We start from the raw sequence: 11,988 nt of genomic DNA on the forward strand, positions 1-11,988 counted from the left end.
GTCGACTCGAAAAAAGAGCAACATTGCATCACGTGGGCCACCTCCGCTTGCACAGTTGCTCCATGGCTGGCTGTGTTGAGGCGCGTTTACATCAAATGAACAGCCACTAATATTGCGAGGAGCATTCATCAGCAGCAGCGGCAAGACGTACTAGCAGCATAGAGAGACCAGTAGGAGAGGTAAACACACCAAATCGCGACCCAGGTCGCCGACAGAGCCTTAGCTGCTTGCGCTTCCTGACACCCCTGCCTCCGCCGCTCGCCTTGCCGACAGACCCATCATGAGCTCCGTTGAGCCGGTCCACAGGGGCACCCTCGTCTGTGTCGTCCTCAAGGCGGTGGGTGTAGTGATGCAGCTGTTACGACGTAAGAAGACAATACAGCTGACTCCTTTGCACCCGAAGAAAAACCTGCCTAACAAGCGGTCGATTGGCAAGCAGGACCCCTACTGCACCCTGCAGATGGGAACCAACCAGCAGAAGACTAAGCCAGACAAGCGAGGGGGTCAACACCCGACATGGGACGAGCAGCTCCACTTTGAGATCTATGACGATATGGAAGACCAGATGAAGGCAAAGAAGGAGAAAGAGGAGGGGTCAGACAGTGCTCCCAGTAGCATCTCAAAGGCGAAGCCGGCATCGTCGTCCAAGACAAAGGGCGCCAAGGTCCTCCGGGTCACCTGCTACGCTGACGACAACAAAGAGCCCGAGTTCATCGGTGAAGGTTTCGTGGACCTCGCCGAGACGCTCAAGACGGGCGAATTTGATGGTGAGTCCTGCTTATACTTGTGCCGCCCCTCTCTTACTCTAGCTCACTGTCCGTGATTCAACCTTGCCAGAATGGGTGACCATCAAGGCCAAGGACCGTTATGCGGGCGAGGTGTACCTGGAGCTGACGTTCTACTCTTCGGTGAGCGAAACGAAGCGCCTGTAATGATCTTGGCCGCGCTTACCTTGCCTTGCAAACAGGCCGCGCCGCCCAAGAAGAAGAAAGCAGTCAAGCCCGTCGTCTCTGGTAACACGACGTACGGGGGTGCCGGCACCTTTTCAGAGGACATTGACGATTTCGATTTTGCGCCCCACCCTCCCGTCAAGCAGCCGGCCCACGCTCCCATTCCCTCATCGATGAGGCCTAGTGCAACGACGTCGAATCTTTCGGCCGCATCAGCGACTGGCTCGGCAAGGCGCATGAATAATTCGTCGGGCATGACATCGTCCAAATCGCATGCGCACCTCGGCTCCTCAGTCGGTGATGGCATTCCCTCTTCGCTCCGGCCGAGCAGCTCATTGGCGCAGATTGACGCATACACCCCGCCATATGCACCATCATCGATCCATAGAGCACATAGTCCAGCTCCGCCTGGCATCCCCCAGAGCGAGTCGGTCGTTTTCAGCGAGCAGAGGAGGAGGGAAAGCTTCCCACCACCTGGACAGCCTGTCAGTTCACGCCTCTACGGTCACCGTCTGCCAGATGCTGCTCCTCCGTCGGTCGTTGCCGAGCACGTGAAGCAGAATTCGTCCCAGTTCTCCCAATCATTCTCCCACGCCCAGATGCCCTCGTCGGCTTCCAATGCAACGTTGCGGCAAAGCTATAGTGGGCCGTACTCGCAAGCGGGAGGCGATGCGGCCGATGACCTGGTTCGGCCTATGTCCTCAATGTCGTTCAACCAACAGTCCGCAGTGGCCGAGCGGCCTCTCCCTCCGCCTACGCCTCAGCCTCCGCTTCCACCGGCACCTCAGCCGCAATTGGAGCAGACTTACCAGCAGCACTCGTACGGGTACTCCCAGCAGCCTCCACTGGCCCAAGCGGGAGGTGTGGACCAGTTCGGACGGCCGATTGGTTCTCCATACCAGCTCGCAGCCACGCCGCAGCCTCAGCAAGCATACGCCGCCGTCACGCCGCCACCTCATCCGAATTCGGCTCCGCCGGCACCTGGACCACCACCGCCACAGAATGGCCCAGCTCCCTCGTGGCCAATGCCCTCTCCTGCACCGTATCCAGGCCATTCGCCCGCGCCCACGGCAAGCACCCTGACAATGTCCACCAGCAGCTCACACCTCGGCGGGCCTTATGCGCCTGCTCCTCCGCAAGTGGCCAGCCACCAAGAGCAGGGTTCGCTAACCTCTCCTGGCGGTTACGGTGGCCCGCCACAGAGACCGCTGACCGCGGGAGGCTACCACGCCCTTCCTCCTCCTCCCACTGGCCAGAGCGCTTCTTCGGCAACAAGCCTGGCATCGACTGCACCTTACAATGCTCCGCCACCACAAGCGCAGCAGCAGCAGCAGCAGCAAACCTCACCGCCACGTGCGCCGAGCCGGCCCCTGCCCGCGACAGGTCCGCCTCCGAGCCAAGGCAGCATTGGTTACAACGGGGCGCCTTCATCGGGCTACTATGGGGCGAATCAAGGTTCTCACTATGTACCGCCTCCCACCACGTCGCATTGGGCACCTCCTCAGCCAAGCACCACGCCCCAGCCCCAGCAGCAGCAGCAGCAGCCTTATCAGACAACGACAACGGCGACTGGCTACCCACCGCCGCCGCCGTCGGCGCTTCACTACAGCCATGTCCAAGCTGCGCCGCCTCCTCCCCCTTCGGGTCCGCCACAACACTCTCACGCCTACCCACCTCCTCCACCTCAACATCACTACTCGGACCCCGGGCAGCCCTATCATCAGCCTCCTCCTCAGCACACCTACCCTCAACATCAATATGCTCCGCCGACAGGTAATTACTACTCGCAGAATCCACCGCCACCACCTCAGCATCAGCAGCAACCGTACTGAGTCTGTATCTATCTTCCTACCTCGCTCGCGGATCTTGTTATTTCCCAAGTGCACACAATCAATGGACCATTCTTCAAAGCAACTTTGTCTGGATGCCGTTCCATTGACTGACACAGGTTAAAAGTTCAACACTCAAGTGTGCGCTCTTGCTGTCGCCTTTGGTAAGAAAAGAAGTGGTCATATAGATGACAATCCCCGAGAATCTCTTGTGCGTTGCGTAAACGGCGATGTCGGACCGCGCCGACGGGCTTTGATTTGACGCTGGGAAGCTCTTTGCTACGACGAGATTTCTCCCTCTAGGAAATATCTCCGCGTTCTCCACCTGCTGCTTGCAGCCTCGGTCCAATTTGATCAAATATAAAAAAGTTGGATCAGCTGCCAAAATTTCGATTGTTGATGATCTTTCTGTCCCGCTGACTCGACCCATGGCGACGACGATGACGACGGCGACGATGGACAGCGGGAACAGCAGCGCGAGCCGATCAAGCGGTCAAACAAGGCGGGATGGCCAGGAAGAACGGGGCAGACGAGGAGGGCAAGGAGGTGGGAGCGGCAGTGGCGGCGCTGCTGCTGCTGCTGCTGTGGTTTCGGTGACAAACGATCCCGGGCTGGGCATGGATGTTGACGCCGGGCTGCAAGGACCAGCATCTGCGTCGGCGGACGGGAGCGAAGATGCGGAAGAGGGCTTGCGGCTGGCGGCAGGGGATGCCTCGACGATGAAGACGCATTCAAGGGCCGAGGAAGACCTCGAGCGGGCCATCAGCGCGGCCACATCGCGCAGAGGGGAAAAGATCGACAGCAGCAGCAGGCCGAGAACTACCTCACCGAGGAGCGTAAGCTACCGGCTCAAGAAGAAGGTGCTTCACTTTACGCCCTCGTGGTTCTCCGTCTGCATGGGCACCGGCGTTCAGGCCACGCTCCTTACCCTGCTGGGTCTCATCTGGGGCACCGAGCAATACTCGCCCTACTTTGCCCGTTTCATCCGCTGGGTTTCGCTCGTCTTTCTTCTCGGCGACATTGCCATCTTTCTCATCTTCACCGCCTCGTTCGTCGCTCGATACATTCTCTTCCCGCAGGTCCTCTCCCTGACGGTCAAGCACCCTCAGCAGAGCTTCTTCCTCGGCACCTATCCCATGGCCCTCGTCACCATCGTATCCAACATTTCACAACTCGGGACCAACTCCTTCGACCTGGGCATTTGGCCCACGATGCTCGCCGTTGGGTTATGGTTTGTCTGCGTCGTGATCAGCATCATGACTGCGGCGGGTGTCATTTGGAGCGTCATCACCTACCAGACCTCTCACCGGTTCCATCAGACGACGGCCCTCTTCCTCCTCCCCGTGGTCCCGCCCATCACCGTAGCTGCCTCCGCCGCCGTGTTGGCAGAGGCATTGACGCCGAGCTACCCCACGCTCGCCTTCACAGTCATGACGATTGGCTACATGAACCTGGGCGTCGGTCTACCTTTGGCCCTGATGGTGAGCATCTCTTGAGCAGCGACATGGTAGCACGCCACTGGCTTATCTGATCGTCCTTTGTCCTGCAGATCCTGGTGCTGTACCTGCAACGCCTAATTCTCTTCAAGGCACCGCCTCGGGAAGTCATCGTCTCGTGAGTGGTTTCTTGTTCCTACCGTACTCTCCTGCGTCTGCTGACACCTCCTCACAGCGTCTTCCTCCCACTGGGTCCTTGCGGCCAGGGCGGAGAAGCGACCCTACACCTAGTGAGTGCCTTCATGCCACTGTGTGGCTCTCGACTCCCTTCTCACCCATCCTACTCGTCCTACAGGGCCGAGCGGCGTTGGCCCTCTTTCCGATCATCTCCAATCCGGCCACGTCGGGCGTGCCCAAGCTTACTTACACGGTGGCAGAAGCCTTCTACGGCGCTGGCCTCGTGGCTGCCCTCCTCCTTTGGGCCCTGGGGATGTGGTGGGCGGTCATTGGCCTGGCCACATTTCTCCGACAACTGTCCAAGGGCCACTTGAGCTTCAACATGGGTGAGTTCTTCTTTTCCATCCTCATCTTTCACAGTCATTCAACTGAATCCAACTCTCCTCTGGCGCTTATAGGTTGGTGGAGCTTCACCTTTCCCGTAGCCTCGCTCACAATCGTGACGGGCCGTCTGGCCCAGGAGCTCGACTCGCTCACGCTCAAGATCGTCTACACCGTCTTTGTCCTGACCAACTTTAGCCTCTGGCTCTTTGTCGCCGTGCCCACCGCCAAGGGCTTCTTTGACGGCAGCCTCATTGTGGCGCCCTGCATTGCCGATCTTCCCTTGGACCCGATGGAGCACCCGATACCCAGCTCGAAGCGGTAGGCTCGTTTCAATTCCGTAATGTATTATATTCTCACAGGAGTTTTGTTTTTGGTGAAGAGAGCAGTACCTGGGCTCGAGGAAAGGATGAGAAGAGGGAATAGAACTCAGAGACGGTTGTAGTGAGGGATGGGCGTCGGCTTGTTGTCGAGAATCTTTTCGATCTCGTCGTTGACCTCTGGCGTGATCTTTTCGACAATGTCGAGCGCCTTGAGGTTCTCGAGGACCTGCTCCTTCTTGGACGCACCGAGAATGACTGTCGACACATTTTCGTTCTTTGCTGCCCATGCAAGAGAGAGCGTGGCGGTGGAGCAGCCGAGCTTGTCGGCGACCTTTGTCAGGCTGCGCACCTTTTCCAGCTTGGCCTTGCCCTCGTCGGACTGGAGCGACTTGAGCGTGTCGCTAAAGTTGTCCTTGAGCACGTCGAAGCGCGAGCCCTGGGGGATGCCGTCGTTGTACTTGCCCGTAAGGACGCCGCCGGCGAGGGGCGACCAGATGGTGAGGCCCATGCCGCGGTTGCGGTACAGGTGGCTGTATTCGCGCTCGACGCGCTCGCGGTGCAGGGCGCTGTACTGCGACTGGTCCGCCAGCGGGCCATCGAGGCCGAGCTTGTCCGCGACGCCCCAGGCCTCTTCAATCTGCTGCGCGGTCCACTCTGAGGTGCCCCAGTAGTGGCAGAGGCCCTGCTCGATCAGGTGGTTGAATCCCTTGACGATCTCGACCATCGGCGTCGACGCGTCGGCGCGGTGGGCCATGACGACGTCCCAGTGGTCCAGCTGGGCCCTCTTGAGCGAGGCCTTTGTGCCCTCGATGATGTCTGCTCACAGCCTTCTCGTCAGCAGCCATTCTTCCCGTCAAGCGCAAGAGCACGACTCACGCTTCCGGCTCAGGCCCCGTCCATTGGGGTCCTTGCTGCCCGTGCCAAAGAAGATCTTGGTGATGAGCACGACCTCCTCGCGCTTCCAGCCGAGCTCCTTGATGGCGTTGCCCATGCTGACCTCGCATTTTCCCTGCGCATACACCTCGGCCGTGTCAAAGGTGTTGATGCCGTTCTCAAAGGCCGTCTGCAGAATCTCCTTGGTGGCGGCATCGTCGACGTGGCCGCCGTACGTAAGCCAGCCGCCGAGGGAGAAAAGCGAGACGCGCAGGCCCGAGGGGCCCAGCCGGCGGAACTGCATGTTCTTGGGGTCGAATGAGGGTGCAGACATGGTGCTTATCTTCCTTGAGATTGAGATGGGATGATGTGGGATGGTGGCGGGCAGGAACGAGGTTCTTCTCTTAAGACTAAGCAACCCAGAAGAACTCCACCTCCACGAAGTCATCGTGGCAGGAAATAGAAGAGACACCCAGGAAATAGAAATCGATACGATTGAAGTGGGACACCGCTCAAGATAAATTGTCTAGCAGGAAGGATGGATGATAGAAGGCCAGCGTATAGAAAGAGAAGAAGCAGGGGGGAAATGGGGCTTCATGGTACAAAGACATCTTCTACTTCATCATCTTGGTCTAGATCCATCGGGTGATGGTGTCGGTCGTTGTCGTCGTGCTCGAATCCCAGCCCGACAATCTTGATCGTCGGCAGGCTGTGGTTGAAGAGCTGGCGAGCCTCGACGTCGGGCTCGTATGCGAGAATCTCGCGCAGAAAGTCGTCGGTCTCCTGGATCAAGGCACCCCTAAACTTGCACACCTGCTCGCCTGGCACGCCGCTAAGACCCAGGGCAGAAGAGGTGGAAGACTTGGACGATGTGCCAGACGATCCTCGCTCCATCATAGGCGCAGTTGGAGTCTTGGGCACCACCTCGTACTCGTCCCCATGGTCCTCCGAGTCCGTCATCTCGGCATCGCTCGAATCATTCCCAAAGAAGTTGTCGGCGTTGGGGAGCTGGTCCAGCTCCCACGTCTGCAGTCCCATCTCCACTCTGGCCTTGACGGCGGAGAAGACAGGATGGGCGAGGATGGCCTCAATTGTCGGTCGCTTGGTCGGATCAGGGTTGAGGCACGCGCGAATCAAGCGCACGAGCGACACAGAGTACTGACTCAAGTCGACGTCAGACAGGTCGTCGCTTCTAAGCTTCTGCCACGGCTCTCCGTTGTCAGGCAGGAAGACGTTGCCAGCTGCCTCGAGCATGACGAGCCCAAGGCTGAAAATGTCGGCGGGACGGTCGTAGCGCCCGTTGAACATGACCTCGGGTGCCAGGTACTCGCGGTCACCCTCCCTCTCGAGGCTCTTTGCCGTCGGCAACACCTCGTCCAGCGGTCCGCTCAGCTCGACGGCGGCACCTTCGATGATGGCTTCGGAGCTCTGTCGTGGCCAGCGCGTAGCCATGCCAAAGTCGCCAATCTTGAGCGAGCCAATCTCGGTGATGAAGATGTTGGCAGGCTTGAGGTCCAGGTGAATGACGCCGTTTTGATGAATGTGGGCAACGCCAGAAGCAAGCTCGGCAAAGATCTTCCACAGCCGAGGTTCGTCCAGCTGGCCCTCGTGTTCGCCATAGTAATTGAGAAAGAAGCTCAGTGTTCCCAGCGAGCAGAGTTCCGTCTGCACATAGAGGTGGAAAGACTCTTCCCATGCATCGGCGAGCGAGATGATGTGGGGATGTCCTCCGTCTCGACCGAGATGACGGAGCACGTCGACCTCCTCGAGCCTCCGCAGTCGATCGCGCGTCCCTGCAAGCGGCTTCTTCATTCTCTTGACGGCGTAGACGTTGTGCGTCTCCTTGTCCTCGACCTTGACTGCCTCGCTGAATTCGCCCGAACCAAGTACGGAAATGACAGTAAACTTCGTGTCAAAGTACGAGGCTTTGGTTACCGCAAACTTCATCAGTGACGGCCGCACAGGCTTGCTGATGGGTGTCGATTCTTGAGAGCCATGGCGAAGCTTGCTCGTGTTGCTCTGCCAGCTGCTCCGTCGAGCCGCATGAACTTCGGCCGATTGGCGCCTCGACGAAGGCGAGGGAGTCGTGACAATCTGGGTTGCCTCAAACCACTTGATGTTGGTCGAGTTGCGCGTCGGCGTCGACGGGATGAAATCGCATCCAAAGGTGGGGCTATTGATGAGCTGCAGAGGCAATGCATGGGGCTCGCCGTTGCCGAGCGGTCCAAAAGAGCTCTTGCGCTGCAGGCCAAGAGCCGGCCTCTGCGGATTGTTGCTGTTGTTGGACTTGGTGCGCAGAGGCATCGGCCTCGATAGGGTGTCCGGGGCCAGTCGTCGAGAGCTGCTGGGCGAGGGACTCTTGCTGTCGGCCTTGGGACTCTTGCCACCAGACTTGAGCTGCGAGGTGCTAGATCGAGTCTTGCCCTTGCGGGAAGCACTCCCCTGCAAAGGGCTCGGAGCTTGGCTGTCTTGAGGCTCAGGGGCTCCATGTGAGGCGAAGCCGTCTTGCGTAGCTGCAATGGAAAAGGGCGAGCGGGACCGCGCTCGGTAAGCGGGCCCCCAAGGCGAGGCCGACATGGACACGAGATTCAAGGTGGGACTGTCGCAGGAGTCGCCGAGGGGTGGTGACTCTTCACCGCCACTGTTGGATCCGACGCTGTCGTGCGCAGGCGAGATAGACGCGAGCGGCGATCTCGCAGCTGGAGTCACACCAAGGGTGGCGGGGAACCCTGGACGCTTGATGGGCGTGTCGGGCATCGTGTGGGAGGCCCCTGCCATTTCCTTCTGGGCGTTGGCAGCTGCCACCACCTCGCGAAGGCCCAAGGCAGACTGGCTCGGCATCGTTGGGTTGAAGTTTGGCTTGGGCGGTAGAGGTGGCACCGTCTCGCCTGTGGCAGGATCGACAGTCCCTGGCGCCAACGAGGGTCGGTTTCGCTTCGAGACGAGTCCAGTCGACATGAATGCCGTCTGTAAGGGCTTGACGTTCTTGTACGTCTGGGGCGTCATGTATGGCGCCGAAGCCTCTGCCACTGCCAGCGATGATGCCGAAGCCGAGGAGCGGCCCTGGCTGATGTGTCTCGCCGGGCTCGCAAGCCCCTCGGGCACGCTGCTCGTCTTTCCTGAGCGTCTGAGAAAGTCGGGCGAGCTGGCCGCGGAAGACCCTGCATCGCTGAGTCTCGTCTCGTTTGCGAGCGCCGATCGCTCCTTGACGCTGAAGGGATGACGCTGACTCTGCCGCATGGCAGCCTCCTTGGATGGTGAAGAGAGGCTGTCGAGAGATGGCGACTTGCGACTGAGGGTGCCCTTAAGTCCAAGTCGTTTGCCCAGCAAGCGCTCCACTGCTGCCGCCGACTGTGGCGCAGCGTCCTTGGACGGGCCTGGAGTGTCGAAAGCGACACCGCTGTCGTCAAAGCCAAGTTCGGACCTAGGGCTGTCGTTATTATCCCTTTCCTGCGGCGTCGAATCGAGGTGTCGCCGTAGCAGAGCCAGATTCGGAGCTGAGGGAGTGAGAGAGTTGCGCTTGACTTGTGGCGGTGAAGAGGCATCGCGAGCAAACAGGCGACTACCTGGTGGTGTCGGATGGAGAGAGCCAGTCGACCTGCGCTTGTTCTCCCGGCTCGTCTGCCGCGCCGGGCTACTGCTGGGCTGCCCCGCAAACCCAAAGAGAGTGGCTGTACCTGCGATGCGCTCATCGCTCATATCACGGCCTTGTGCCCACATGTCCTGGACCGGAGATGACGTTGACGGCACACGACTTCTCGACCCCGATGACGAGTTTCCAGCGCGCCTCTTGATGGGTGTCTTGGTCTGCTGTTGACCTAGGCTGGACGCGTTGGAGGGCGAGGCGGCAATCGTCAAATTTGAGCCCACAGACGATGAGGAGGAGGACATTCTGATCGACGATGTCGTCAGTGACCGTACAGGCACTTCGCCACCGAGGCCGGGCAGTTGAGACGTGAGCTGCAGTTGTTGCTCTTGAGGCAGAAAGGCCGACTTGCTCCGACTGCCGCCCATGCGCTTAAAGGCAGTAGCTGGCGTCCTAGCACCGGGTTTGAGCATCATTTCATCCACTTCATCGTCCTCTGAGCTTGCCCCTGAATCGCTCTGCCGTGGAAACGCCAAGTCACCCATTGGCGAAGGCGAGGGAGGAGGCAAGTCGTCATTCTCTGAGTCAACGTCCATCTGGCTCGTCGAGCCCATGGTCACACCTCGTTGACGCTCCTTGTTGAGGTTCAAGAAAGTGGGCACCTGGCCTCTCTTTCGCTTTTCTGCCTCTCCATCTGTTTTGGCTCGCCAGTGTCCCATCATGGAAGTGCCCACGTCCGCCAGGCTGTGCTCCTCCTCCTCGACGCCTTGGCCAGCATCCAGCGAATCAAGCGGCGCAAATGGACCAAAGGCACGAGACCGAGGGATATTGCTTCCGTTTCGCTGTTGGCGCTTGACCTCGGTAACGGGAGCGACCGGCAAGCCAGGCGCAAATGAGGTAAAGGGCGAATCGTTGTGAGTGCCAAAACGCGCCGGTGGTGTCATGCTAACGTGCGTTTCAAAGCTCCGTGGCAAGTCGGCGGCCTTCGACAGGTGTTGATTCCTCGGCCTGAGCGACGAGGACGAGGAGGATGTCGATGGGGCGTCGCCAAGAACAGCGACAAAGGCTGAGTTGGCTTTGTTTGTGTCACCGCTGGGCTGAACCTGGACGCGATCGAGGACGGAATCGAGTGGCGATAGGTTTGGAGGTTGGTCGGCGTCCTCATCGTCGAGGTCGGTACCACTGTCGCTGTCAAGTCTCTGCTCTGCTGTCGTACCACGCCGCCGAGTCCAAGTGCCGTCGTCGAGAACATATTTGCTTGAAGACGCAGGCGTCGCTGTGGACGACGCGCTCATCTTGTCATCCTGTGCGTCCGGTCGATGACTGCGCGCCTTGTCCTTTGCGTGTGCAGGCGCTGATGTTGGATACTTGTCGTCGACAGAGGCAAGGAATGGGAGTGGTGAGGCCGACGATGTCCGCGGGATGATGGCGCTGCCACTAGCTGCAGCCTGTTGCGACCTTGCGTATCTTACAGACGAAGGGGTGCGCAGCTGCTTTCTCGGTGATGGCGAGCACGACGGCGATGTCGAATGGGAGCAGAACGATGCCGACCGAGAGAGCGAGACAGACATCGGAGCCCGTCGGACGGCCGTGGGCACGAGTGTGGCTAGACGGAGCGAGGATGGATGGTTCTGGAGAGGATTCTAGAGGGAGGGGGTGAGGTGTGGAGATGAGACGCGGTCGCGCGAAGAGAGGGGCCAGGCTGCTTTGGCTGAAAGTAGTAAAAAAAAAAAAGCAACGAGGCGCCGCGTCTTTTTTTTTTTTTTTCCAGCGCTTTCCCTCCCTCGACTTTTCCTCGTTTATTCAACTTTGCCAAAGCCAGTAGTAGTATCTCCTCCTCTTCCCTTGCCGAGAGGGCCTTGTTTTCTGCTGCTTCCCTCACGTCGTCGAGTCAAGGGCAGTGATAGGCCCAAGGGAAAGGCTAGACTGGAGATAGGTGCTGCCGGAGGGGCACTGCACCGGGGGCCGTGTGGCGGGTAATTCTCTAACTTTGTCATTCCAAAGTTGGATTCACCCCAATGACATGTCGCACCAGACGAGAGAAAGCAGAATATTCAGCGCGAAGCTTATGCTGGTGTCCAGAAAGGGAAGGTGTTGACATTGTCGTCATGGTACGGGGTCCGGGATGGGAGATATTCCCAGGGCGTGGCTGCCCAACAGATAGAACCAACCCCCTTAGCAAGCAAACCCATACCGTCATCGGAATCAAAAGGAATGCTCTGCGCTCCGACGGCAGCTGTGCATGGCAGTAATTTATCGCTGGTGCGATAAGCCCAATATCAGACGGGCCGAGGTTAGATGGCCAATCGTAACAAAATCTGCCGTCCTGGTGCACCGCACATCCAGCTGGCCTTCTGCTGCCCGACGATTAAAGTTCAGCCTTTGACTGTGAGATCCGATTCTTTAGCTTGGATCAGAGACGCGTCTCCTCAT

The 11,988-nt window shown here is 59.1% G+C and overlaps 4 protein-coding genes across 4 annotated transcripts; 2 read left to right on the forward strand and 2 right to left on the reverse strand.

Annotated features, from left to right (window-relative positions):
• The first annotated feature begins 94 nt into the window (after positions 1 to 94).
• Positions 95 to 2,861, forward strand: FA10DRAFT_267151 (hypothetical protein). The gene is made up of 4 exons (XM_025521795.1): positions 95 to 337; positions 404 to 767; positions 838 to 908; positions 968 to 2,861. The coding sequence occupies exons 1-4, from the start codon at positions 281 to 283 to the stop codon at positions 2,780 to 2,782; spliced, it is 2,307 nt and encodes a 768-aa protein (XP_025377905.1). The 5' UTR covers positions 95 to 280; the 3' UTR covers positions 2,783 to 2,861.
• Positions 2,862 to 3,182: 321 nt separating this feature from the next.
• On the forward strand, positions 3,183 to 5,209 carry FA10DRAFT_267153 (hypothetical protein). The gene is made up of 5 exons (XM_025521796.1): positions 3,183 to 4,260; positions 4,329 to 4,393; positions 4,451 to 4,505; positions 4,571 to 4,778; positions 4,851 to 5,209. The coding sequence occupies exons 1-5, from the start codon at positions 3,235 to 3,237 to the stop codon at positions 5,096 to 5,098; spliced, it is 1,602 nt and encodes a 533-aa protein (XP_025377906.1). The 5' UTR covers positions 3,183 to 3,234; the 3' UTR covers positions 5,099 to 5,209.
• On the reverse strand, positions 5,070 to 6,339 carry FA10DRAFT_252300 (putative potassium channel beta subunit protein). The gene is made up of 2 exons (XM_025519644.1): positions 5,973 to 6,339; positions 5,070 to 5,912 (listed from the first exon to the last, which is right to left on the reverse strand). The coding sequence occupies exons 1-2, from the start codon at positions 6,301 to 6,303 to the stop codon at positions 5,203 to 5,205; spliced, it is 1,041 nt and encodes a 346-aa protein (XP_025377907.1). The 5' UTR covers positions 6,304 to 6,339; the 3' UTR covers positions 5,070 to 5,202.
• A 115-nt stretch (positions 6,340 to 6,454) lies between these two features.
• On the reverse strand, positions 6,455 to 11,275 carry FA10DRAFT_267155 (hypothetical protein). Its single transcript, XM_025521797.1, has one exon. The coding sequence runs from the start codon at positions 11,124 to 11,126 to the stop codon at positions 6,564 to 6,566; it is 4,563 nt and encodes a 1,520-aa protein (XP_025377908.1). The 5' UTR covers positions 11,127 to 11,275; the 3' UTR covers positions 6,455 to 6,563.
• Between the last annotated feature and the right edge of the window lie 713 nt (positions 11,276 to 11,988).

Source organism: Acaromyces ingoldii (genome assembly GCF_003144295.1).
Source record: "Acaromyces ingoldii strain MCA 4198 unplaced genomic scaffold FA10scaffold_3, whole genome shotgun sequence".
NCBI lineage: Eukaryota > Fungi > Basidiomycota > Exobasidiomycetes > Exobasidiales > Cryptobasidiaceae > Acaromyces > Acaromyces ingoldii.